The 27,511-nt window shown below is 48.3% G+C and overlaps 2 protein-coding genes across 6 annotated transcripts in view; one reads left to right on the forward strand and one right to left on the reverse strand.

Moving 5' to 3' along the window:
• Nucleotides 1-613: 613 nt before the first annotated feature.
• ECHDC3 (enoyl-CoA hydratase domain containing 3) lies at nt 614-10,219 on the reverse strand. The gene is made up of 5 exons (XM_081927969.1): nt 10,026-10,219; nt 8,234-8,355; nt 5,647-5,744; nt 4,570-4,770; nt 614-2,655 (listed from the first exon to the last, which is right to left on the reverse strand). The coding sequence occupies exons 1-5, from the start codon at nt 10,202-10,204 to the stop codon at nt 2,341-2,343; spliced, it is 915 nt and encodes a 304-aa protein (XP_081784095.1). The 5' UTR covers nt 10,205-10,219; the 3' UTR covers nt 614-2,340.
• Nucleotides 10,220-24,562: 14,343 nt separating this feature from the next.
• USP6NL (USP6 N-terminal like) overlaps nt 24,563-27,511 on the forward strand; it is a 146,741-nt gene continuing 143,792 nt past the window's right edge. Inside the window, exon 1 of one of the 5 annotated variants that reach the window (XM_081926911.1) lies at nt 24,563-24,675. The gene's annotated coding sequence lies outside the window, so the exon portion shown is untranslated. The other 4 variants (XM_081926908.1, XM_081926910.1, XM_081926912.1 and 1 more) reach the window with 4 other exon arrangements.

Genomic DNA, 27,511 nt, shown 5'->3' on the forward strand with positions numbered 1-27,511 from the left:
CCCCCATCGTTCTTCCCGGACACTGAGATCCAGCGCTGAGGACCTTCTGGCGGTTCCCTCATTGCGAGGTTACAGGGAACCAGACAGAGGGCCTTCTCGGTAGTGGCGCCCGCCCTCCCTTCAGATGTGAAGGAAATAAGCAGCTATCTTATCTTTAAAAGACATCTGAAGGCAGCCCTGTTTAGGGAAGTTTTTAATATTTAATGCTGTATTGTTTTTAACACTTGATTGGAAGCCGCCCAGAGTGGCTGGGGAAACTCATCCAGATGGGCGGGGCATAAATAAATTATTATTATTATTATTATTATTATTATTATTGTTGTTGTTGTTGTTGTTATTGTTGTTATTGCCCCTTGCATGAAACCTTGGAGAGGCGTTGCCAGTCAGTGCAGAATAGACAATACTGAGCTAGATGGACCAACAGCCTGAATCATTTCAAGGCTGTTTCCTACGGCTCCTCTTCTTCCCAGACCCCATTCATGCTCTAGATTGGCCTGAGCGTCACTGATTGCAGCTGGTCCTATTGCAACATTCAGAGCTGTTTAGAACAACTCGCACCTTTTAGAAATCAGAAACAGCAACGATCGAAGAACTTGGTGCATGCGGAGATAACGCTAAAATACTTGGCTTTTTATTGTTTCCTAGATTCGGACCAGGGAAGCTAAAAAAACCATACAGGACCGAAAAAGGCACTGTGCATTGCAACATGAATGGATACCGCCCTCTGGCGACCATGCAAGGAGTAGCTCACTTCCTCCTTTCAAAACGCAAAGCAACCCAGTTTGCAAAGGTGATTCAGAGCACCCCTTCCAGCTTACAGTCAGGCAGCTGCAGGTGCAATTGCTGGGGTTTCCTGTGCGGTGCCTTGTGATAAGATCTCACCTGTGCCTTTCTGGGGAAATGGTGCAAACATCCCGGTTTTTGAAATCATAGGCTTATAGGGTTAGCTGGAGAAATAAATCACATCTGCTCTCTATCCGGTTGCAATGCAGCAGCCAGGAAGATCATGGCTCTTGGTGAGAAATTGTTGTCAGCAAAACTCCTCTGCGATTCATCCAAGATCTAATAAAGATCAAGGCGAGGGGAATGGGGAGTCAGGGGCTCCTCAAAACTCCTTCCAAAAGAAAAGAACCATTTGCAAAATATTTCTGGAGCTATTCTCTATTTTTTGCTGAGAAGCTCCTTGCTGAAAACGCAAACCTGGTAGCCATTTGTCATTGTCTTTTTGATCCAGGTCCTGTTCCCACAGGAATGCATTTCTTCTAAGCTTTTCCAAACACCCTCCCCTCTAGTCTGGCTCCCAAGACCCTGCCTACACCTGCCTGCTGCCCTCAGAGGGCAACTCCTATCACCCCTGTCTGCAGGCCCTGCAGGCTAGGAACGATGGGAGCTGTAGTCCAGCAACCTCTGGAGGGCACTAGGTTGGGGAAGCCCAGGCCACACACACCTCTCCCCCTTCCAATAATTGCCTATTGATAACCTACTATTCATCCAAGGCTGGCTACCAAAACCTGCACAAATATGGCAGTATAACTCGGGATATAACTTTGGGACGTGTGTAGGGGGTCTTCTGATCCACAGCAACTGGAGGGACTGGTGGAAGACAGTCTTCCATGGTGGAAGACAGGAGGGACTGCAGACTCAGAGCTGGCTTAGTAGCAAAGATGCCAACACATAAAACAGGGGAAGGGGCACCTGTGGTCCTTGAGCTGTTGACAGACTACAACTCCCATCGGCCATGGCAACAGGGGCTGATGGGAGTTGTAGTCCAACAACGTCTTGGAAGGCCACAGGTCCCCCATCATCTGAATCAGATATAACTAGCTAATAGACAACACTTCTTTAAAAGGTTCCACAGTGCTGAGTGGGACTTGGCGTGCCGTTCAGAAAGTGGCTAAGGCTAGTGGCATGCCTTGCACAGATGGCCTTGGGTTCGATCCCTTGCATCTCCAGTTAAAACAACAACAAGACTCAAGGAGGAGAGTCAGAAGAAGAAAGAGGCTGCCTGTGAGAGTATTGGCTGAATGTTCTGGCTCAGCGTCAAGGCAGTACTTTATATCCCTATATCTACATAGCACCGAAGGAAGCCTGAATTAAAAATCACTTTGTTTTGATATTGCAACAAGCATCTCTTTCCTGTTTGGTATTGCACCTCTACAGATTAACAGATCAATGTGTATCAGACAGACATTTTCAAAGGCGGACCTGTTGCATAATCAAGGGATCACTTTTAACAGGATGATAGTCCCTAGGATTTTCAGAGAGAGAAGGCACCAGCTATGACGATCTCAATCGATTTGGCTCTTAAAAGAGGCTGGGCATCCCATGGGAAGTTTCGGTTCAGGAATGCGACCAGGCCGGCTTGCGTTTGGAGACGAAGGCCTTGATGCCCTCCTGCCCATCCTGCAAGGCCAGGTTCTCCACCATGACCCGGGAGGCCGTTCTGTAGGCAGTGCCGACGTCCTGCTCCATCTGTTTGTAAAAGGTGGATTTGCCCAGAGCCACGACAGGCCGGCTGCTCTCGCATATCCTGCGGGCGATTCTCAGGGTCTCGTCTTCCAGCTTGTCCTCTGGGACCACTTTGCTGATGAGCCCGTGCAGAAGAGCCTCCTGAGCGGTCATGGGCTCTCCCGTCAACAGCATCTCCATCGCAACCTGGAAAGAATTGTCGCAAACAAAGAAATTAGGAGCCAGGCGGCCAGAGCGGCAAATGCAAAATGTACAGTGGGCCAGATTCTGCTCTCTAGTCTTCATCCAGGCGAGCAAGAATCCTGATCAGATTTCAAGGACGCAGTTTCCAAAAGCTTGGGTCGCCATCTGTTTTTTTTTGGACTACAATTCCCATTGTCCCCAACCACTGGCCCTGTTAGCTAGGGATGATGGGAGTTGTAGTAGGGTTTTTTTTCCTGAACCACCTGGCTCTGTCATTCTGTTGGAGGACAGAGCGGTGTATAAGGATGGAGAAACCTATCCACTTTGGTTTCTCTTTGTCCCAGTTTTAAGTACAGTTCTCCACATCAGCTCACAATTTTCTTTTGAAGTCCTCATGAAAATTCACCAGCATTTGAATGCAAATTTCTCCAAATAGGCATGTTTGTTTGCAGTTTTGCCTAATATATACCGTATTTTTCGCCCTATAGGACGCACTTTTTCCCCTCCAAAAATGAAGGGGAAATGCGTGTGCGTCCTATGGGGCGAATGCAGGCTTTCGCTGAAGCCTGGAGAGCGAGAGGGGTCGGTGCGCACTGACCCCTCTCGCTCTCCAGGCTTCAGGAGAGCCGCAGCGCCAGTGCCACAAGGTCGGGGGACAGCGGGGAGGCGGAACGCCGCCATCCCGCTGTCTCCCGATGTGGTTTGGAGGCTGAAGGCGGGGAGACGCGTGCTTCTCCCGGCCGCCAGCCCCGCAAGCTCCGGGGACAGCTGGGAGGCGCAGCACGTCCTCCCTCTGTCCCCGGACCTGATCTGCAGGCGGGCGATGGGGAGAAGAGCGCTTCTCCCCGCTGCCTGCCCCACAGGCTCCAGGGACAGTTGGGAGGCGCAGCGTGTCCTCCCTCTGTCCCCGGACCTGATCTGCAGGCGGGCTGCGGGGAGAAGAGCGCTTCTCCCCGCTGCCGGCCCCACAAGCGCCTGGGGGGGAAATAATTTTTTTTTCTTTATTTCCCCCCAAAAAAACTTGGTACGTCCTATGGGCCGGTGCGTCCTATGGGGTGAAAAATACGGTACATTTTTTTTGCAAATCAATTTTCCCTAATGTAATGCACCTTTGTATGTTACTTTCCGTAATGCATGCACATAAGTCCATTTTGGCTCAACTGAAGAAGACGAAAAAAGATGTTTCAACTGTCCAAAAACAACCGGAGACCCAAGTGTGGGAAGCTCTCTTCTAGTCCGTCGAAAGAAATTGAGGGAAGGTATGAAGTAAGGCCAGTGAAGAGAGTGGCTGGGAGAGGGGGACAGTGATGAGGGCCGGGCAGAGAAGTTTGGAGGGCTCCATTTGGACCTCAGGTCAGAGAGTCCCCACTCCTGTACTAGGAAGATCATAGTATTTGGTGGGAGCCATAGTATATACATGTTGGGAAATCCCATGGGATGATAAAAGAGGAATGAGCCCCACATGGATGACTGGCCCATGGAGACCAAGTCGCTGTGCACATATTGCCAGACCACAGGGAAATTCTTATTGTTTAATAATCAGTGGGGCGAGCCCAAACCTTTGCTGCCCAAGGCAGAACAGCAAATGTCTCCCTCCCACCTTGCTCAACCGAAGGCTGACCAAGTTATTTTAGTGCACGAGGCAGAACGTCACACAAGTGTGCCTCTCTGTGGGAGTCAAAATGCACAGGGTAAATAAATGAAAACTGCTGCCTTTTTCAAGACATCTTAAATCAGCTGCCTGAGGCAACAGCCTCACTCTGCCTAACGCTTTGGCCGGCCCTGATAATGGCACGTCCACAGTTCTGAAGCCCCTGTAGTTCAGGCGCCAACATGACCACTGTGTTTGGGGACTATCTGCAAGTAGAGCAAGTGAACAAATTACGGCAACAAAATCCTTCTTTTGACAAGGCCAACCTTTCTCGGGAGAGATCTCCCCAGGGCCACTCCAGGCGTTGAGCAGAACAGGCCAACGTTCACGCCCGGTGTGGCGAACCTGGATTTCTCGCTGGCCACAGCAATATCGCAGCTGGCCACCAACTGGCAGCCGGCGGCCGTGGCCAAGCCGTTGACTTTGGCGATTACAGGAACAGGTAGCTTGGGGAGCAACGTCATGACCTGTAAGAAAGCAGTTTTTTTAAGTGCTGGTGCTGACCTATAAAGCCTTACAGGGCTCAGGACCACAACACCTTAAGGAACGCCTCTCCCCATATGAACCGATCCAAACCCTGCATCTCAGGCCCTCCTCTGTGCCCCTACTCCCAGAGAAGTTTGGAGAGTGGCAACACGAGCAAGGGCCTTTTCCGTGGTGGCTCCCCATTTGTGGAATGCTCTGCCCAGAGAGGCTCACCAGGAACCATCATTGCAGGCCTTCAGCTAATATTAGACAATCCAGGGCCTTTTAAATGGGGGGGGACTATTATGATGTGATTGTTTTATTGCCCTTATTATTATGCTATGTGAATTATTTTGTAAATGTTGTACACTGCCCTGGGATCTTTGGATAAAGGGTGGTATATAAATCTTATTCTTATCATTATTATTGAGGAAAAGTGTCACCCGTATTCTTCTAACGACAAGATCCTTTATGACTTTCATTAAGGCAAATGAACGCATTTAATAATACAACACGATGCATTGCTAATCAAATACAGAAAACATCTCAAATCTATGGCCCCTAACCCATCTCAAAATTATGCTCAGACCATCCTGTTCCAAGTTAACAGTCCTCCAATACTATTCAAGGGGCAGGTCGTAGCAGTTGGGTCTTCTAGGTATCAAGGTAACTGGCTACACAGTTCCTTACCCTTGCCAACACTCAGCCAGATGTTATTCCATTGATTCTACCTTCAGAAAGATCAAGCAATGTTTTATCGTTTGTTTTTTTTGAGCAGACCATCCAATTAAAATTTTGTGGCATGATGGGAAGCCGATGAACTGCCTCCAGGCAGGCGAGCTCTTTAACAGTGGCAGCATCAATGTGAACCATCTCACCTCAGAGCAGGTCTCAAAGATTTCTCTGTGGTGCTTCTCCCCCTTCTCAAACTCCAGTTCCTTCAAGTCGTGCCCAGAGGAGAAAACGGGACCTTCTCCTGGGTGGGGGAAGGCATGTGAAAGGAAGCAAGAGAATTTTATGTGCATCTTGTACCCTTGACATGACCAAATCCCTGCCAAGAAAACAACAGGCCGACACACACATTACTGCAGAAATGGGGAACCTGCAGCCCTCCATTTCCTGTTTCTTCAGCATGCCCACGGTTCACTAGATGCCAGGACCAGACACCTCCCTATCCTCCCATTCTGAGGGGGAAAGCCCTGTTCATTTTGTGGAGGTCTGCCTCTTTTGTTCTTTGAGATGTGGCAGCCATTTTGTGTTACGCCACTGTAATGGTTCTAGGGGTTGCTCGTGCGTAAATCGACACCACACCTGGCTAGGTTACCTTGGTGAACCCTTTCTGTCTGGACAGCCTCTCACCCGTGGCTGTCTCAATCGCTGGCAGAATCCGTCAGTGGGCGTTTCTTGAACTTCTTCCAGCAAAGAAGCTCTTTGACGCCTAGTCTCCGCCTACTCTCCATGCGCAGAAGCCTTCTGCGCAGGGAGGGTGTGGGCAGCGGAGGACCTGTGCTCTCCCCGCTGGTCTCCGGCGAGGAGTCATGAGGCCACCTCGCCGATTCCCCCATCTGCCCCCCTTCTCCACTGGTGCTACGCTGATTTCCTTCCCCAGAAGATGGGCTGCTTCTCTCCCTCCCGGGACGCTCTCCGGAACCCCTCTGGAGCCCTCCCTCTCCCTCTGGCGCCGATGGCAGTTCCCTGACAGCCACGCACCGCACCTTCAAGCAGCTGCCATTTTGCAGTCTGGTACCCACTGACGTCCCTCGCCTTCAAATAGCACAATACAGTGGTACCCCGCAAGACGAACGCCTCGCGAGACGAAAAACTCGCAAAACGAAAGGTTTTTTCGTTTTCGAGTTGCCTCGCAAGACGAATTTCCCTATGGGCTTGCTTCGCAAAACGAAGCTTGCCCCGGGGACAGCGGGTCTTCTCTTTTGAAGCAAGGGGCGGCGGGGAGATCGCTTCTCCCCACCGCCCCTTGCTTCAAAAGAGGTCCGGGGGCAGCTCTTCCCGCTGCCCCCGGACCTCTTTTGAAGCAAGCGGCTGCGGGGAGATCGCGTCTCTCCGCTGCCGCTTGCTTCAAAAGAGATCCCGGACCTCTTTTGAAGCAAGCGGCTGCGGGGAGATCGCGTCTCTTCGCAGCCGCTTGCTTCAAAAGAGATCCCGGACCTCTTTTGAAGCAAGCGGCTGCGGGGAGATCGCGTCTCTCCGCAGCCGCTTGCTTCAAAAGAGATCCCGGACCTCTTTTGAAGCAAGCGGCTGCGGGGAGATCGCGTCTCTCCGCAGCCGCTTGCTTCAAAAGAGATCCCGGACACCTGCCCCAGCCGCTGGGCTTCGTAGCGCTGCTGCGAAGCCGGGCGGGGGGGCGGGAACACCTGCCCCAGCCACCCCGCTTCGGAACGCTGCTCCGAAGCAGGGGGGGGCGGGAACACCTGCCCCAGCCGCCGGGCTTCGTAGCGCTGCTGCGAAGCCGGGCGGGGGGGCGGGAACACCTGCCCCAGCCACCCCGCTTCGGAACGCTGCTCCGAAGCGGGGTGGGGGGGCGGGAACACCTGCCCCAGCCGCCGGGCTTCGTAGCGCTGCTGCGAAGCCGGGCGGGGGGCGGGAACACCTGCCCCAGCCACCCCGCTTCGGAACGCTGCTCCGAAGCGGGGTGGGGGGGCGGGAACACCTGCCCCAGCCGCCGGGCTTCGTAGCGCTGCTGCGAAGCCGGGCGGGGGGCGGGAACACCTGCCCCAGCCACCCCGCTTCGGAACGCTGCTCCAAAGCAGGGGGGGGGGCGGGAACACCTGCCCCAGCCGCCGGGCTTCGTAGCGCTGCTGCGAAGCCCGCGCCCCCCAGCCTTCAGAAGAGGTCCGGGGACAGACTGTCCCCGGACCTGGTCTGAAGGCGGTTTCCCTAGGAACGCATTAATTGATTTTCAATGCATTCCTATGGGAAACCGTGCATCGCAAGACGAAAAAACCGCAAGACGAAGAGACTTGCGGAACGAATTAATTTCGTCTTGCGAGGCACCACTGTAACTTCTGGTGGCAAAGCAAGATGGAAACGTAGCCAAATAACGAAATTGTAAGGATGCTTTAAAAGCAGAAAGGAGAGGAAAATTGTCCGAAGAGGGGAAGAAATTAAATATGATCTGATAGTGAAGAGATGTAGGAGAGGGTGGAATCTGGGGGTGAACAGATGGAGATGTCAGAGATAGAGTGAAGACAAGTCTCTTCTTAGACAAAAGACTGTTCAAGGATGACAAGGTGGCGCAAATACTTTGAATGGTTTTATAAGATCAATTTCCCCACATTATTATTATTATTATTATTATTATTATTATTAGTATTAGTATTACTATTACTATTATTATCTATTAAATTTCTCTACTACCCTCCATCCAAGACTCACAGAGCGGATTACAATATATAAAACCGAAATTGCATACCTACCCTCATACTGTAGGTTTGATGAGCAAAATACCTGAAATTATAATGACTCTCAGATCGGTGCTTTCAATATCACGCAGAATATCCTCACGGAGGGAGCTTATCATGGAGAGCGAAAGTGCATTTCTCTTGAGAGGATTGTTCAAAACAATATTCCTGTGAAATATAATTTTTATGAGAGACGCTTTCATACATAGCTGTCAGTACCGTGTTAAGATTTGTGGGTAACAAAGGATTGGGTTGTATCAATGTGCATGTAACCTCTCCAGTAAAAATATGATTCACATTACATCATGAAACGGTGGGCATGCATTCACACTAAACCACGGTTTGCTTCTAACTGTGGTTTCATGTGATTTGGCAGCTAGACTGGAGGTTGCGTTGAAGGATTTCACAGAGGGAAATTTCCAGTCCAACCCGGAGATGGCAGGAAGCGAACCAGTGACCTTCTGCAACCCATGGACCAAAAATGTAGCTCTCTAGCCTAGCATCCAGAGACATCAAATTTGCATCCCATAAATATATGTTAACTAGCTCACATGGTTGCGAAGAAAGTTATTTTTCTCTCTCCACCAGATAAAAAATGCCTAACGAACAAGCAGAGTTGCCAACAGCCACAAAGCAAAAGAACATTAAGTATAGCAGTTGCTGTTGTTTAATTTCCAATAATTCATAGAGTTAGACATTGTCTTATTACACAAATATAAACTCCTACAACGTTAGTTAATTCTGCTCTGTCAGTTCCCATATTCTTACTATCTAATCTTCAAATGTAGGGATAAAAAGAGTGTTTTAAAAACTTTCTGAGTACAGTGGTACCTTGGTTCTCAAAAAACCTTGGTACTCAAACAACCTGGAACCCAAACACTGCAAGTATTCAAGTAATTTATTTCTTGCTTGAAAACTTGGGAGCTTTGTAAAGCCGAGAGCCTCCTAGGTTGCAGCACAAAAGGCCTACGTTTTTGGTTCAGCTCCAGTTTTATTTGGGCAATAGGGTTTTCAAAGTCCACCATTAAGCTCCACCTTTGCCACTTGCCCCAGTTCAGCTCATGCATACATTCTGTAAACTACCATGCTCAGCGGCAGAACATTTCCATTGCATGCAGAAGGCCTCAGGCACAATCAACATCGTCTGCAGGTCCTAGCAGCAGGAACAACAGAATTTTGAAGTCAGAAGAGGTCCCCAAAGGTCAACCAGACTAGCCCTTGCTCACTGCAGGATCTTGCCCATTCTCTATGCTCATATGTTTAAAAGAGATGAAGCGGAACCCTCAAAAAAGCCATTTGCGCAGCATGAGGGGCGCGGGAACATGTTCCAGCTCTTGCTGGAACCCAACTCTCACCAGCCTCAGCCAGCATGACCAATGGTCACGGATGGCAGGAGTTTGCACCCCCCCCAAAAAAAAACCAGAGGAGGGTCAGTTTCTTCACCCCCTCCCTAAGCAATTTCCCTGTCCAAAAAAATGCCACTCACTCTCTTTCCAGTTGACATAAAAGCTCAAGGGACTTGGAAGGGACTAGAAACTTGACCCTGGCAAAGAGATGAGCAGTTGGTAGGGAGGCGAACAGGCAAACCTCCCTAACCCAAATTCTCTGGGTCCGTTCGTGCGTCACAGGCAGTGCTGTGCAGTGGTTAGAGCGTCGGACTAGGACGTGGGAGAGCGGGGTTCAAATCCCTAACCAACCTCACGGGGTGATTGTGAGGATGAAATGGAGAATGGTGCACGGGGTGAGAACCGCGCATGCCAAATTCCTGGAGCTTTTTGGAGGGGAAAGCGGAACAGAAATGCGAATAAACAAGCCCATTCCTCCTGTGTCCGGCCCACCTGATCCCATCCTGCTGCCACGTGCGAGTCAGCCTCGGCTCCGCGGGAACTTGCTGGCAATGCTGCCTCCGCCCGGGCGCGCCGCCGCCCCTTGCAAAGGCGCGCTGGGTGCGGAGCAGCGGCCGCGGGAGCTGCGCGCTGCAGAGCCCGGCGCCTCTCGCAAGAGCAGCTGCAGCCATTGCAACCTGCCTCCCTGTCCGGGCCGGGGGCGGAGCAGGAGGAGGAGCGGTTCTGCACTCTGCTGACCCCTGCCGGCTGCCAAAGGACAGCCGAAAACTGCTTCTCTCTCTTTTTTTTTTAAATATAAATTTTTATTAAGATTTTTTTTTTAAAAGGTTACAGAAAAACCAGAAAAAACAAATGAAGAAAAAATATAAGTAAAAAACAGACAACACAATAAAAAACAATACATAAAAGAAAACAGTACATAAAAACCCTTGACTTGCTTTCATTCACTTACTTCCTTGACCTCCTCACACCGCCCATTTTTGTATTCTAGTTCAGTTAGATATTTCAGCAAATCCTTTCCATCTTAATATATACAGTAATTTAATTTCTCTTCTTTCATCAATTCATTTTTACTTAATCCTTTATATCTTTTCTGCTAAAACCACATAGTTTTATTCCGACATCTTTCTAACATTCCTTAATTTTACAATATTTCTGTAAACGAAAACTGCTTTTCTCTCCCCCCTTTTTTATATAAAAATTTAAATCTCTTAAAACACTATACCAATCTTTAACCATTTCGATTAACCCCTTCACCTCCCTCCCCCACAACCCAGTACTTCCCTCCACCCGTGTGCGATCTTCTTTACTATTATTTTTTGTTATTGTTGCGTTATTCACTTTATTTGTTATTCCATCCTTGATATATTATTATCCTATCTCCTTGTGCCTTGTAAACTTTTGCATATTAATTTTTAAACTCCAGCACCGACTTTTTTCATGTATTCCTTTACGCATTCCTGCTCTTTATTAATTTTTTGATTAGAGTAGCCTCTAATTGATGCTGTTGATTTTGCCGTCTCCGCAAATTCAATAAATTTGGTTCTCCCTTCTAATAATTCTGGTATTTTATCAGTTTTCCAAATTTTTTGCCACTACAATTCTGGCTGCCGCGGTTGCGTAAAGGAATACATTCCTTTTATCCTTAGGGATGTCACTTGATACCAAACCCAGCAAAAATGCCTCTTGTGTTTTAAAGATTGAACTCCTAAATATCATTTTAGGCTCTTCATGTATCATAATCCAGAACTGCTTTTCTACTACTGTAGTGGCTTTTTGAAAAAAAATAAGAATTTGATCGCGCCGCACACCAATTTTTTTTATTGCTAAGAAATACATCGGAAAACCAAAAGAGCGCAACCAGGATTGTCCTTCTTGATGCTCTTGTTCTCGTTTTGAAAAAGATCTGTATCCATATTCTGCAAACAAACAAACAAAAATATTTCAATAATATGCTATACAGGACTGGATTTAGGTTTGATGAGGCCCTAAGCCACTGAAGGTAATGGGGCCCTTTATATGTTCAGCTGTCCTTTGTCCACATCAAATGGTCGCTGTTTTTGTGTGTTGAATATATGCTATATGGTAATTTATGGACCTAATAGGTATCTAAAGCCATTTGCACACAACAAAATATGTATTTTATGAAAGTAATTGTTGAAATACAATTAAGAAAAAGTGATATTTTAGGGATCAGGATAGCAGGCCATTACTTACATCATAGCAGCCTACACAACACAAAACACGGTTGCTGCATATAGGTTTTATTTTATTTGTTTTTTATCTTATATTTTGGAAATATACATCCAGGTTTTTTTTTACTTCAATTTTTTGAGGGGCCCCCAAGCTATAGCTTGTTTAGTTTATAGAGGCCCTAAGCTACAGCTTGTTTAGTTTATACGTAATTCTGGCACTGATGCTATACTATACTATACTATACTATACTATATGAAATGTTTAAATGTTTCTTTGTCCTCGATTCACGCTTGCCATCCTCTCCTCCCACACCGGTGGGGCATGCCCCACCCCCTTTGAGAACCACCTATACTATGTCAGGAGCTTGTCCTACACTTGAGTAGGACCCTGGCAGAGACACATGCCCAACTGGCACGTTTTCTCCCTTCTGGTCTTTCGTTCGGGAGCTTCAAAAGCTTTCTTGAGCCCGAACATCACAGCGACCGATGCCAACCGACATTGGCACACTTAGGGATCCGCAGAGTTTGCACAGTTTGCATAACAGACCTCAGCAACTCAGCATTTTGGCTAATCTACTTTATTTACATATAAACACACACAGAGCACTGCAACATGGCTCCCTCTCTCTCTAGCATCAGACAGCAAAGACAAAGAACAAAGGACAATAGTCCCACTTCATGCAAACATCCTGTGGGCTTATCCACACTTAGAATCATAGAGTAAGGGGTCCCCAATGGTCATCTAGTCCAACCCCCTGCAATGCAGGAATCTCAGCTAAAGCATCCAGGACAGATGGCCACCCAACCTCTGCTTGAAAACCTCCAAGGAAGGAGAGCCCATCACCTCTTGTGGGAGTCTGTTCCACTGTTGAACAGCTCTTACTGCCAGAAAATTATTCCTGGTGTTTAGTCAAAATCTCCTTTCTTGTAACTTGAATCCGTTGGTTTGGGTCCTATCCTTCAGAGCAGCAGAAAACAGGCTTCCTCCATCCTCCATGTGACAGCCCCTGAGATATTTGAAGATGGCCTTCATATCTCTTCTCACTCAGCTAAACAGCTGCAAATACAGTGGCACCCCAGTTGTTGAAAGTAATTCGTTCCGGAAGACGGTTCGACTTCCGAAACGTTTGACAACCGAGGCGGAAATGGCCGCCTGCAATTTCAATTGATAAGCTGTTTGACTTCTGAGGTGCGTTCAAAAATGGAAGCAATTACTTCCGGGGTTTCAGTGTTTGGGTTCTGAAACATTCGGCTTCTGAGATGCTCGAAAACCGAGATTCCACTATACAGTACAGTGGTACCTCTGGATGTGAACAGGATCCATTCCGGAGCCCCATTCGCATCCTGAAGCAAACGCAACCTGCGTGTGCGCAGGTCACAACTCGCTGCTTCCGCTCATGTGTGTGACGTCATTTTGAGCGTCTGCGCATGCGCGAGCGGCAAAACCCGGAAGTAATGCGTTCCGTTACTTCCGGGTCGCCGTGGAGCGTAATCTGAAAATGCTCAACCTGAAGCTACTTCAACCCGAGGTATGACTGTGCAGTGGTACCTTGGGTTACATACGCTTCAGATTACAGACGCTTCAGGTTACAGACTCTGCTAACCCAGAAATAGTGCTTCAGGTTAAGAATTTTGCTTCAGGATGAGAACAGAAATCGTGCAGTGGCAGTGCAGCAGCAGCAGGAGGCCCCATTAGCTAAAGTGGAGCTTCAGGTTAAGAACAGTTTCAGGTTAAGAACGGACCTCCGGAACGAATTAAGTACTTAACCCGAGGTACCACTGTATAACGTTTTAAATGCGCTTTAAGTGCATTATATAAATGTGATACTAGATAACATTTCACAGCATTTTTTATGTGTCTAGATTCCATCCCTGTCTCCTCTTCTCCAGATGAAACAGATAGGGATGCATGTGGTGCTGTGGGTTAAACCACAGAGCCTAGGACTTGCCGATCAGAAGGTTGGCGGATCAAATCCCCGCGACGGGGTGAGCTCCCGTTGTTCAGTCCCTGCTCCTGCCCACCTAGCAGTTCAAAAGCACGTCAAAGTGCAAGTAGATAAATAGGTACCACTCCAGTGGGAAGGTAAATGGTGTTTCCGTGTGCTGCTCTGGTTCTCCAGAAGCGGCTTAGTCATGCTGGCCACATGACCCGGAAGCTGTACGCCGGCTCCCTCGGCCAATAAAGCGAGATGAGTGCCACAACCCCAGAGTTGGTCACGCCTGGACCTAAAGATCAGGGGTCCCTTTACTAGAATCCATCCCTGTCTCCTCTTCTCCAGGTTAAACATGCCCAGTTCCTTTTGCCCCACTCTTTACAAACAGAGGCCTGCACTTTCAAGCTCCATGTCCTGCCCCCCCCATTTGCACCCACTGGAGAATTCTCTGTGAACCTTTCTCCACCCACCTTCTCCATACCAGGCATAATTGCTCGAAATATTACCCTCACATGGGAAATTTTTCACATATCCTCATCATTACAATCATCCATATCCTCTAAATTTCCATACTGCCCTTCATCCGAAGATCAAGGGGTGACTTGCAATATAAAAACACAAAAATACACCCCATAATAAACAAACTAACAAAAACATCACCCCTCCCATAGATTGTTTAAACACCATAGATTGCTTAATTAGCCAAAGGTCTTTGATACAAGGCATGTTTTACAGGCAAGAGGAAGAATGAAAACTGTAAACATTTGTGACAAATGTCAATGAATGCAAAACATATAGCTAGTGAGAATTTGCTTAAGGATGAAATGCGTGCAAAGGAAGCCAAGCAACCTTTTACAATCGTTGCAATACCATATTAGGTATTAATATATAAATCCAGTTCTACTTTAATATAAAGGCAAATATAAACTTGCTAAACTTACTAAATTCCGCACCTAGCTGCTAGAGGGCAGCACTTTCCAATGAAATAATAGCACACTCTCATTTTGTTCTCCTTTTGCGAAGCTACCTGTTTCATCAAATCCCTGCTTCTTCAATTGCTTCCCCTCTCTGCCTTTCCACTATTCCTTCCTGGCTCACCTTTGCTCTAGTCCAAGTTGCATTCTCTGTTTCACGGCTTCCCATACCTTGCAAGACTCGAGCTTATAGGGCTGGTCACTTTTCAGAGCCACAATTACATTAGAATTTCTGTAAGTGTAAGTGACCTCCCTGGGACGCAAGCCTGGGCAGTGCATGTGGAGGTCCTGGGGTGCCCAAATGACAAGACCCCCCCCCCTCGGCCTCACTGATGTGGTCCAGAGGAAAGCAGAGCAAGACGTCTGGCACCAGCTTGGCTGCAGGAGTTGCCGGAAGGAGGCCAACAAGGCGCCATCCAACTGTCCCAGGGACTTCACTCCGGATTTCTGTAGGGCAGGGGTCAGTAACCTGGGGCCCATGGGCCACAAGCGGCCCATGGGGGTTGTTTAAATAGCCCCTGAACCAAGCCGCCTGCTCAGCGAGTCCCTGCGCGCTGCGCTAAACTGTCGCAGCGCGGAGCGGGGATTCGCTTTTGCAGCCCTGAAAATTGCGTCTGCGCCGACACTGGAAATTGCATCTGCACGTGCGCAGATGCCAAAAATCACATCTGCACAGACGCGATCTGGCCCACGGAGCGATCTCTGTGGGAGTGAACCAGCCCAGGTGAGGTAAACCTTAGCAACCCCTGGTATAGAGTTTACTCCTTAGCCCATGGGTAGGCAAACTAAGGCCTGGGGGCCAGATCTGGCCCAATCGCCTTCTAAATCTGGCCCGCATACAGTCCGGGAACCAACATGTTTTTACATGAGTAGAAAGTGTGCTTTTATTTAAAGTGCATCTCTGGGTTATTTGTGGGGCATAGGAATTCTTTCTCCCCCCCCCCAAAAAAAAATAGTCCGGTCCCCCACAAGGTCTGAGGGACAGTGGACCAGCCCCCTGTTGAAAAAGTTTGCTGACCCCTGCCTTAGACTTTCTTCTCCTGAAGATGTCCCGCAAGGCAGCAGAGGTTTAGGATCAGAGTTTTCCTCCTCTTAAATGTGCTCCCTTCCCAGACTGAGAAGCACCACCCGCCCCTCACTTCCCTCTACAGCATGTGCAGAAACCACAATCTTGACCAGGGGTCAGCAATGTGCGGCCCATGAAGACTGTTTTACTGGCCCACGAGCTGCCCCTAAACCAATCTGCTCACTTGGCGAGCCCCACCCCCCCAGCTGTGCTAAACTGGCGTGGCGCGGGGACTTGCCGAGCAGCACCAGAAATTGCGTCTGCACATGTGCAGATACTGGAAACTGCATCTGCGCATGTCCAGACGCCAAAAATAGCTTCTGCACAGGCTTGATTTCTGGTGTCTGGGCATGCGCAGAAGCAATTTCTGGCGCTGCGGACACGCGTAGGTGCGATTTCCGGCATCACGCTGTGCCAGTCCGGCCTACAGACGATCTCCATGGCAGTGATCCAGCCCATGGCCAGTAAACCTTGCCGACTCCTGATCTTGACCATTGGACCCACAATTGACCTTATTGGTCAATCTGCCAGAGTCTGCTTTTGCCTGCAGGTAAGGGCCCCAATTCACCAAGGGTTTGAGACCCATCGCCTACCCTCACCTGGTTTAGCCAGCCAGTCAAAGTTGTTTCCGGGGTGTGGCTGCTCTCTCATGCTGGCATCTTCTAGGAGCCATAGGTGAGAGCTGAGTGGGGCTTTGGTGGGGCCCAAACTACCCCAAAAGGATCACGATGTTTCCCCACCAGAGGTACTACTCCCCCCCCAGCACCCCATGCATTTATTAATCTCTATAAATAAGCAATAATATCAGGTGATTAGCAAGTAGCCTGCCTCTTCTACCAGAGAGTGGGAGACTCAGGCAATGTCTACAGTTTCCAGGAACTCTTCTCATGGTGAGACTTTTGAGCTGAGAGTTTGTTTGGATCCTGGGCAAGGACCTGGAGCTTGAGAGGGAAGGTGTGCTAGAAGCAAAATGAGCTGAGATTCATTTTTATGTATTAGCATGTTTGCATCGATGTGCCTTTTTTATGCATAACTGTGTGTTTTCGTAAAATTTTGTTTACGCTGTCCGTTGTTGCTTCAGTTTTCTTTATGCCCTTTAGAGATATTTTTAATCTATTAAACGGTATAGAAATTCAATAATCAATAGTCATTCTCAGGCTGCTGCCAGGGTAACCACAACCGATTCCTTCTGCAAGAACTAGGCCACAGGTGCAAGACTGATAGTGATCTAATCGAGACTCAGTATGGTAAGCATGTCAACAGGATTCCTGAATAGTACCTTTCTGGGCATGTTGCACCAGCGATTGGGACACATCAGGTGTGTGCAGAAGGTTCTGGCCAGAGGATAGTATTCTTATTTCTGTTGTACAGGTTCGGCTGCCACTGAGTCATGGAGCTGTACAGGCCAGAGGAATTTCTGTGTGCATGAGTGTGTGCATGTACTGTGAATGTTGTACTGCAGATGATAAGAGGAAGAAGGCATCCTTGGCCAATGGAAACAACTTCTTTACTCAATGGGTGTGCTATTCCACACCAGTTGTACTTGGAGCAGACTCACTGAAACTAATGTATTTAAAGAGCCAGTGTGCCATAATGGTTAGTGTGTTGGACTATGACCTGGGAGACGAGGGTTTGAATCCCCGCTCAGCCAAGAAGCTCGCTGGGTGACCTTGGGCCAACCTAACCTACCTCACAGGGCTGTTGTGAGGATGAAATGATGATGATGAGGAAGAAGAACCATGTGCACCACTTTGATCTCCTTGGAAGATGAAGGTGGTTTATAAATGTAATAAATAAACACACTGAGTTCAGTTGGTCTACTTTAAGAGATGGACAGCACCCAACTTGTGGTCTCATTCCCTCTTTTTAAAGCTGTGTTTAAAGATTCTTGGTTGATTTGTGCAACAGTCTTTTTTCCTAAACCAGGATGGCTTGGAATAACTCCTCCACCCCATTGCCCTAGGCCAGTAGTGGATGAAGGAACCTGTGGTCTTCAGGATAAATGTTGGACTCCAACTCCCATCAGCCCCAGCCAGCATGGTCAATGGTCAGGAATGATGGGAGTTGTAGTCTAGTAACACCTGGAGGGCCAAAGGTTCTCTGCCCCCGATTTAGCTACTGTTGTTTCACCATGGGTTGTTTTTACTTTCTGGAACAGCTCTCCCAACAGGAACCTATGCAGTCCTTTTCAATTTGTGCCTTTCCATCTGCAGAATGCCCTTCCTAGCAAGTTCAAACTGGTGCCCTCATTGCCATCACTTTGGCACCAAGTAAAGACTTACTTTCCCCTTCCCAGGCTTCTGATAAACTGAGATGGTGTTGTTGTGCTGCCAGCGTGCTGCCAAGTTCCCTGTGGCAATTATGAGGGTTATTTTATTTTGGGTTTTTTTATAATGGTCTGATGCATTTACATTTTTAAATGCGTTGTAAGTCGCTTGGAGACCTTTGGGTAACAAGCGACTAAATAATAATAATAACAGCAACAACAACAAAAACAATACTTCCTTTTCATTGATTCAAAAGGAAAAAAAATCCTTCCAGTAGCACCTTAGAGACCAGCTAAGTTTGTTATTGGTATGAGCTTTCATGGGCATTCACACTTCTTCAGACAGACTGAAACAGAAGTCACCAGACCCTTATATATAGTGAGAGGGTGGGGAGGGGTATTACTCCGAAGAGTGGTGGGTATGGGTGATTGGCTGATGGGTGTGGTAAACCTGTTGACGACTGTTGAAGACTGCAATTGGTCTTACAGGTAGAAGCAAGGGGTGAGATGGCTAAAAATAGCTTTATCATGTATAATGAGATAAGAATCCAATGTCTCTATTCAGACCAGGTCTCTCCATGGTTTTAAGTTTGGTAATAAGTTGCAATAATAAATTTGAATTATGGTGATGGAGGAGACTCTTGAGAGTCTCATGGACTGCAAGAAGATCAAACCTATCCATTCTGAAGGAAATCAGCCCTGAGTGCTCACTGGAAGGACAGATCCTGAAGCTGAGGCTCCAATACTTTGGCCCCCTCATGAGAAGAGAAGACTCCCTGGAAAAGACCCTGATGTTGGGAAAGATGAAGGGCATAAGGAGAAGGGGACGACAGAGGACGAGATGGTTGGACAGTGTTCTCGAAGCTACCAGCATGAGTTTGACCAAACTGCAGGAGGCAGTGGAAGACAGGAGTGCCTGGCGTGTTCTGGTTCATGGGGTCACAAAGAGTCGGACACGACTAAACGACAACAGCACAGTGGTTTGACTTCACCCCTGGAGGCACACTCCATTGTCTCGCAAGACAGACAGATGCCAATGAACAACAACAGACTGATATTAAGGCCACTTACGGCCGTTACCTTTATTGATTATACCTGCTACAGTTCAGAAGCAAACCTTTCTCTTTCTGCCGTGTGCTTGCCTCTGACTCAGCTTTGCCTTAGCCTGGATTTGGATTTCACTCATGCTGCAGAATTCAGCTGTAGCAGGGAGGGTGTACTGAAAAGAATGTAGAAATAAAGGATGATCTGAAACCCAGATATCAGAGGAGGGGGGGAAGGAGGAAGGGGGGAGTCAACGCAGAAAGTGGAGAACCTGTAGGGAGAAAAGGGATAATTGGAAAGTGGGGCAGGCAGTGGGGGAGATGGAGGGCACCTGTATTGACAGAAATAGCTTCTTTTATCAGGTGCTCAGGAAAGGCTAGCTGACAGGGTGCATTCGGAACCGATTCAGAAGATAGGCGCTAATGAGAACAGCGTCCTGGGCTGGCCAATGCGAGGTTTGGAAAACTCCGAACGAAGGCTGCCAGGGTGGCAGTCGGGAAGAGGAACAATAAATGAAGAGGAGCTGATTAAGAGAGTAAAGATTAGGAATTGTGTGTTAAATTGGAGATTGGGTTTAATAAAGTGCAGCCTGCAACAAATTGCCTGTAGGCCCACTCTTGGAAAGGTGTGCTGCGTCAGCCTCGTGGCAAGTGATGGGAGCTGTGTGCGGGAGGACAGCTTGACAGAGGGGCCAAGCCCACTGGAAAAGAAATGAAGATGGGTGTTTTAATTCACATGGAACGGGTCACACACTAAGAAGGGAGGTATTATGAAGCACCTTTCCTTTAGCTGCAGAAAAGGTTGATACGGAGGGCCGAAGGTGCACCAGAAAATTTGTTAAGTTGTTTATTATTACATTTATATTCCATCTTTTCTCCAATGTAAGGTAAAAAGGTAAAGGGCCCCTGGATGGTTAAGCCCAGTCGAAGGTGACTATGGGGATGTGGTGCTCATCTTGCTTTTAGGCTGAGGGAGCTGGCGTTTGTCCATGAACAGCTTTCTGGGTCATGTGGCCAGATGACTAAACCACTTCTGGCGCAACGGAATACCTCGACGGAAACCAGAGCAAACGGAAAAGCCGTTTACCTTCCCGCTGCAGTGGTACCTACTTACCTACTCGCACTGGTGTGCTTTCAAACTGCTTGGTTGGCAGGAGCTGGGACAGAGCAACGGGAGCTCACCCCGTCGCAGGGATTCGAACCGTCGACCTTCTGATCGGCAAGCCCAAAAGGCTCATTGGTTTAGACCACAGCACCACCTGCGTCCCAAGGAGCTCAAGTTCTCCAAGGAGCTCAAGGTGATGCATTGTCTCTCTCCCCCTGCCCCACCTCTCCATTTTATCCTCAAAGTGTCTCCTGCTTGGAAATGAAGAAGAGGATGTTCTGGCCCCAAATAAGAGGGTGTTTAAATATGGCTGTTTGTTTTAAGAATGGGAACTCAGCTCATTTTAACTGATGAGCATGCTGCGCCTGACATTGCCTGTCACTTAAGTGCTTGATAAACAAATACTGCCTAACGTGTCTAATTTTCCCAATTTTCCCAACAGCACTCAATCAGCTTTCCAACTGCACATCCCTCTCCCCCTGAACTTCACATTTTGTTTCCAACTGCACCCTTAAACAACAACAACAACCAACCAACAACAACCTTGGGCCATAGCTCGGTTGTAGAGCACATGCATTGCTCGCAGAAGGTCCTGGGTCCAATTTTTGGTGGACCCTGCACTGCTCATGCATGCAAGCTCTGTGCTGTGTCCACACAACTTCATCCTCACCAGACACTGCTGCCTGGTATTACTTTCCCATTTAATCCGGATTTATGTTTCCGTGGAAAATCCGATTAAGTAGGAAACCCCCCAGCAGATACAGTAAATCCAGATTAAAGCAGGTGTCTGGTGGGGGCGGGGAGGACATTGAGTGGCATTTTGATGAGGACATCATGTGGACACTGTGAAAAACTTGCAAGGCATTAAGCTGCCACGTGGAAGCGTCCCTGGTTGGGCTGCGAAAGATCTGCCTGAAATCCTGCAAAGCTGCCGACTAGCAGACAGTACTAAATTAAATGGATGAGGGATAGGCAACTTGGCGTCCCGCTCCTATCAGTCTGGGTCAGCTTGGCCAATAGTCAGAGATGATGGCAGCTGTAGTCTAAAACAGCTGGAAATTACCAGATTGGCTAGTCCTGAAATGGTCCAATGGTATCACTTTGTATAAACATGCAGCAGTTCCCAGCCTTTCCCTCCTATGAATCCAGCCTTTTCCTCCTATGAATCATAGAATTGTAGAGTTAGATGGGATCCCAATGGTCATCTAGTCCAATTCCCTGCGACCCAGTAATCTCAACCTGTGGTCTCCCATCCAATTTGAAATCACACCAGACCCTGCTTAGCTTTGCAAATGTGCTAGCAGTTTTATTGCTGCACTACTAGGAGGCTATGGGCCACTTGAGGATCACAGAGGGTCTCTTAGTAATAATGCAAGGGTGTCCAAACTCTTTTCAAAGAGGGCCAGATTTGATGAAGGTAAGGGCCGACCAAAGGGCCAACCAAAGTTGTTGACCTTTTTTTTAGGATTTTACCCCCCAAAATAAACTGCCACTAGGGCCAGATTAGGCCCCCAAAATGGACTTTGGACATACCTGTGACTTAATGGTTTTTCTGCCTGTTGTAGCAATTGTAATGAGATGTGCTAGATGCTGCATGCATTTTTATTGCTTCTGTTATTTCCTGCGTATTTCCTGCACAGTAAAGAACAGTACTGTATAAGAAATGAAAGAAGCCAATAAAAACCACAATTAAAAATCAACATAAATATTTCATGTGATGGATGTGCCGTTCCCCATCTCTCAGAGCACCTGAATGGAGCTCACAGACCACCACTCACCAGCTGATAAGGGGCAAGCTCATTCCCGCTAGGAAGTGCACCAGCAAAGTAGACTCCCCCCCACCTTGTGGGTCAGTTTTGACCAATCTTCAGAACCTCTGCAGGGTCAATTTGGCCAATTAATCATCATGATGTTAGATGACTGACAGGTGGGCGGCTCCCCTCGCCTGTCAAAGTGGGCCTGAGGGTTGCATGGCACCAGCAGGCCAATAATGTTTCCCACTAGAATAAGGAGGAGGTGAGCCCCTTAAGAGAGCAGGGACAGGGCATAGGTCCCTCCCCCAAATTTGGGGCTGGCACTAGTAATTTACAGCAGAATCCTATGAACATTTACTCAGAAGTTAGAACCACTGTGTTCAATGGGGCTTTCAATATGTTTGCATGCATGAGTGTTGCTGCATGCAAGGGCCTTGCACGCACTTTTTTGACATCCCCTTCCCCAAGTACGAAGGGACGTGGGTGGCGCTGTGGGTTAAACCACAGAACCTAGGACCTGCTGATCAGAAGGTCGGTGGTTCCAATCCCCGCGACGGGGTGAGCTCCCGTTGATCGGTCCCTGCTCCTGCCAACCTAGCAGTTCGAAAGCACGTCAAAGTGCAAGTAGATAAATAGGTACCACTCCGGCGGGAAGGTAAACGGCGTTTCCGTGCGCTGCTCTGGCCACATGACCCGGAAGCTGTACGCCGGCTCCCATGGCCAATAAAGCGAAATGAGCGCCACAACCCCAGAGTCGTCTGCAACTGGACCTAATGGTCAGGGGTCCCTTTACCTTTACCTCCCCAAGTACGCGCACCAGCATGCTATAAAAACCAAACAAAAAAGATTACAAACCTCAGCTTGAAACAAATTGCATTCAGGGTTGTAACTTTACAGTGCAGCCTTATACATATCTACTCATTTAACAGTTTTTATCTGTTTTTCAATATCTTAGACATAAATTGCCTTGAGACGGTGGTTTGGAAGGCAATTAAAGTGTCTAATAATAGTATGCTAGAGTAAATCCACAGGGGATTGTTCCCAGATAAGTGGGTACGGGATTGAATGGCAGCCCTAAAAACCTACATTTTAAACTGGATCTCTTGTATCTTCTTGGAAGAAAGGCATGCCGTGTTCAGCAGCGATTATTCCTGCTGGGTGCTACAGTAAGAGGGTAGGTGGGTGTGTAACCCATGCTGTTACTTTCATTAAGATCAGAAACCTGCTTTTCTGAGAAAGAAGCCAGTTTGGACGAGGAGACAGAAGGGCACCACAGGAGTTTAGAGGAGGCCTGGATGCTGGTTTTAAGCCTGCTTTCGAGAGTTAACAGGTGTCTCCAGGTCCCTTATCTACCACCAGACATTGTTGTGGTATGCAACAAAGAAGGCCTGAAAAGAACAATGAGATTTATCCCCTCCTCCTGCTGAAACAAGCTCCCCTATCTACTTTCCCCAGAACTAGGAGAAGCATGAAAAGGGCAGAGCGCAGAAACTGGCTGCATGCAGGCAGAGTCTCCAATTGCTTTGGGAAAGCCCTGGGGAGGCGGGAACGTAGGCAGCTGTGTGGAGGTGCAGACCTTCAGACCAGTTGCTGTGCTCATTAGGCCTGACAATCCTTGCAGATCGTGTTTTTGCTAATAAAGAGTTAACTCCAGCTTGCACGGTGTGATTTACTGCTGGCTCACTCCCCACATTGATCTCTATTTAGTGAGCCATGTGACCATTAGGTCCAGTTGCGGACGTCTCTGGGGTTGCAGCGCTCATCTCGCTTTATTGGCCGAGGGAGCCAGCGTCCAGCTTCCGGGTCATGTGGCCAGCATGACTAAGCCACTTCTGGCGAACCAGAGCAGCGCATGGAAACGCCGTTTATCTTCCCGCCAGAGTGGTACCTATTTATCTACTTGCACTTTGACGTGCTTTTGAACTGCTAGGTTGGCAGGAGCACTGACCAAGGACCAGGAGCTCACCCTGTCATGGGAATTCGAACCGCTGACCTTCTGATCAACAAGTCCGAGGCTCTGTGGTTTAACCCACAGCGCCACCCGCGTCCCTACGTAGATGTTTAGTTTATACTAAAGACATATATGTTTTGTTTATACATTGTAAAACAGAGAGGCTGGCAACTCTCCCAGGCTCCCGGCTTGGTCTACGGTGACCTCCCTAGCTGCAATCCCCGCAGGATCCAGGCTAATGGTCAGCATTTAAAACTGCACAGCCTTCACGCAAGGCAATAATAATAATAATAATAATAATAATAATAATTTATTATTTGTACCCCGCCCATCTGGCTGGGTCTCCCCAGCCACTCAGGGCGGCTTCCAACAAAGATTAAAAATACATTAAACGACGTATTAAACGATTTCGGGGGGGGGAGTTTTGGAGCGGGTCGGAAACTGCTGTCCTAAGCCCGACAGAGAAACCTGCTGCCTAAGCAGCGGTGGGAAACAACCCGCTTTGCTTCTTGAGCCTGAAATAGAATCCTCGCTCCATTCGACCACTCCCACCCCGAGGTGGGAGGAGCCTAGCCTCGCTTTCGTCCCAAGATGGCGGCGCCATTGAAAAAGCCCTATGCGAGTGGCCATTTTTTTGCCCATGACGTCACGACGTCCAACGTCCCAGGAGAGGAAAAGGGCGGGGCCTCTGTAGCCGAGCCTCGTTCCGGTGTCAAGATGGCGCCGGGGCTGGGATCGCCCTATGCGCTTGCCTCGGGGCGGCGCGCGGGGCTCGGCAGAGGAGGAGCCGTCGCCGCCGCAGCCTCCTGTTCAGAACGCGGCGGGCGGGGGGAGCGTTGCCATGGCAGCGAAGAGTAGGTGTCACACCGGGCCACTTCCTGGTTGGAGGCCAACGTCCCGGGCACTCAGCTGTGGCGGTTGGGGGGGGGCGGGGGAGGAGGCGGCAACGGAGGCGGCGGCACGAGGCCCCGGAAGGAGCGCTGAGGTAAATTGAAGGGAGGAGGGAGCGGAGGCTGGGCTTGTGGGGAGGGGGCGCCCGGCCCTTCGTGGACCCCCTCGGCTGTGGCGGGGCCCCTCCATGCTGAGGGCGAGAGGAGAGCCAGGCCTCGAGGCCTTCCCTGAGGGAAAGGTGGGCTGTTCCATTCTCCCCCAGGGGGGTGGGCGGGCCGGCAGCTTGGCCACCTCTGCGCGTGTGGTGGGTTTTCCCGTGGAGCTGAGGGCGTGTTGGATTAGTGTTGTGTGTGGGGGGGGGGCGTCTCTTCCTGGACTTTCCCCCTCCTGCTCCTCTGGGGCCCTTTGCAGCTCGAGGGGACAAAGGGGAGGCTCCCCCCCCCCCACTTCCATTCATGGTGGGTCGACTCTGGGATGTGGGGGGGGGGAGTCATGGGGGGGGAAAAGCGAAATGCTAAGGCTTTTCCTTTGTATGGGAAGCGGGGTGGGGTAGTAGGAAGTCACCAGACACCCCAGTTTCGACTCCCTTGGAGGAGGATGCTGGTTTGGGGGGGGGGGCCGGGAAGGAGGAGTTTTCCTTGTGGGGGGAGCTAGAGGGTGTGGGGAGGTAAGGGGTGTGTGTGTTAAGAGGAGGGGGAAATAACTGCAGACACAGCACAGCGAAGGTGGTTTGGAGGTGGTGTGGGAGCAGGAGAGGGAAAAAAAAGGATTTTTGCCCCTGAATCCTGTGCATTATTTGCTCAGAAGTAAGTATTGCTATTTCCAGTGTGTGTGTTTTAACTTCTAAGTAAGCATGCCTTGGATTGTAGACTGCAAAAGGATTGCTGCGGAAGTTCTGAAAAGTGGAGAGGATCTGAATGGTCCCTGGGAGTCTGTGAGCCTTTGATGTGGGGAGCTGAAGCTTATGGTGGATGACATATAGGAACTCTTAATTTGATTTACTCCGTATGTGTGTATACGTTTTTTAATGCCCACAGTTCAGTAAATCTTTTTGCCATCTCTAACAACAAGCAATACCGCAATTAAAAGCAGAAACTTGAAGTGTTTGCCCCTTTTGGTGATATAAAACTTTTGGGAAGGAAAGAAGTTTCCCATAATTTGTGCCTCTGTTAAAGTCTTGGACCTCTATGCCGTGTATTGATACGGGGTTTGGGTAGTGGAAAGAGTCTTGTATTGGGCACAAAAGACTCTGAACCAATTTTGTTGGGTTGATGTTAGAAAGTTATCAACCTAGCAGCCTTGAGTGGGGAGTGAGGTCCACCTGCTCCAGCACATTCGTACTCTAATACAAAAGTCCTCCAAAAGCAGCTTTGCTCCCTCCACCTTGAATGGTCACTTACGGAAGCTATGGCTGTTGAATTGTAAAGTTCCTTCCTTGATCGGGTCCTTTGGGAACGGAACCAAAACCACTGACATTTGCTGTTTGGCTGAATGGCTGGTCCAGACAGTAATTGAAGAGAGCTGCTGTATTCTATTACCGATTCCCTCAGGATTGCTTCTTTTGTTGAAAAGTTTGGAGCAGTCTCTGATACTTGTTTTATTAGAGCAACTGGACTGTCGATTTTATATTGTGTGGCGGTGGAATTGAAGTGCATTGTGTAGTGTATAGTTTAACAAAGAACTCTTTCAGCCTGGTCCTGTTTTATTCAGAACTTACTGAGTTTGGTCAGAGCTTTCTGCCAAGTAAGGCTGAAATCTTCTGCATATTGTACTGAAACTGAGAACACAGTGGGAGCTGCTTTTCAGTAAACATGTGTAGGATCTGGCTGCAAGACTGTATAATATTGCAGCCTTTGTATAGTTACTTTGAATTGTTATTTAAATGATAGCTGCCCTAACCTGATGCACTTCATTTTTCTCCTTGTTGGACAATACCTATGACCTTTTGGCAACTACGAAAGCTGTTTGTCAAGTGATTCTTTGATGTGTAAATTCACTGAAACTGTGAATGAGGATGAGGGTGTGTCCTGGTGAATATTTGATCTGTGCTTCTACTATTCCTTGCCTCACTTGTCAGTACTGCAGGAAAGGTTGTTAAATCATAGGAAGTGATTTGCTTTTGTTGTAACTTGGAGCACTTCTTGGATGGTAATGGTGTAAAATTTAAACTGTTAAGTTGCAGGATAGCTGCCTGCCTTATTCTCTTGTGTTTTGTACTCTTTGGCTGAAGACTGTTAAATTAACTCACTGCCTGAAATTTGAACTGAGGGCAACAGCAAGCTTCTCTGTTTTATAGAATTATCTCCAAATTGACAGCTCGTTGGTCTGTTGATTAGGAGAATTAGGGTTTGTACACTCATGTCCCGAGGAAGTATTTTGAGACTGAAACTGTGACAATAACATGTTTGTGTTTGTATCTAAAAGAAACCAGCCAGATATAATGCGAGTTGGAGTTTCGCCAAAATGGAGTAGTTGCTCAGGAAAAGGCATTGTCGGCAATTTTCTTCTTGTTATATTATGTTTGGCCAAGCATGGATTATCATACCCTTAACTCTGCTTGTGCTGCAATTTATTGAAGCGCAAACTTCCCGCAGCTTGTGTTACTGACTGTAGAAGCCATGTTCTTTTTAAAGGCCACAGACCTCTATGTGCATGGAAGTAACCTTTATTTGAGTTTTAGGGGCTTGTCTCCAAGTAAACATGCATATGATCAGCTTGAAAGAGTCTGCTTTCACAAAAAAAATATGTATAAAAGCAGATTGCTATCTTTTATAATCCTGAAGATAGTGCTTAAAAATG

Source organism: Podarcis melisellensis (assembly GCF_964234715.1).
Source record: "Podarcis melisellensis genome assembly, chromosome: 10".
Classification (NCBI taxonomy): Eukaryota; Metazoa; Chordata; class Lepidosauria; order Squamata; family Lacertidae; genus Podarcis; species Podarcis melisellensis.

Excerpts from the sequence above, each read along its gene's own strand:
- ECHDC3 (XM_081927969.1), bottom strand. The coding sequence starts at position 10,204 with ATGGCTGCAGCTGCTCTTGCGAGAGGCGCCGGGCTCTGCAGCGCGCAG. Across the intron at positions 8,356-10,025 it reads TGGCAGCAGGATGGGATCAG|GAATATTGTTTTGAACAATC; the intron begins GTGGGCCGGACA and ends TATATTTCACAG. Across the intron at positions 5,745-8,233 it reads GAGAGTCATTATAATTTCAG|GAGAAGGTCCCGTTTTCTCC; the intron begins GTATTTTGCTCA and ends TCCCCCACCCAG.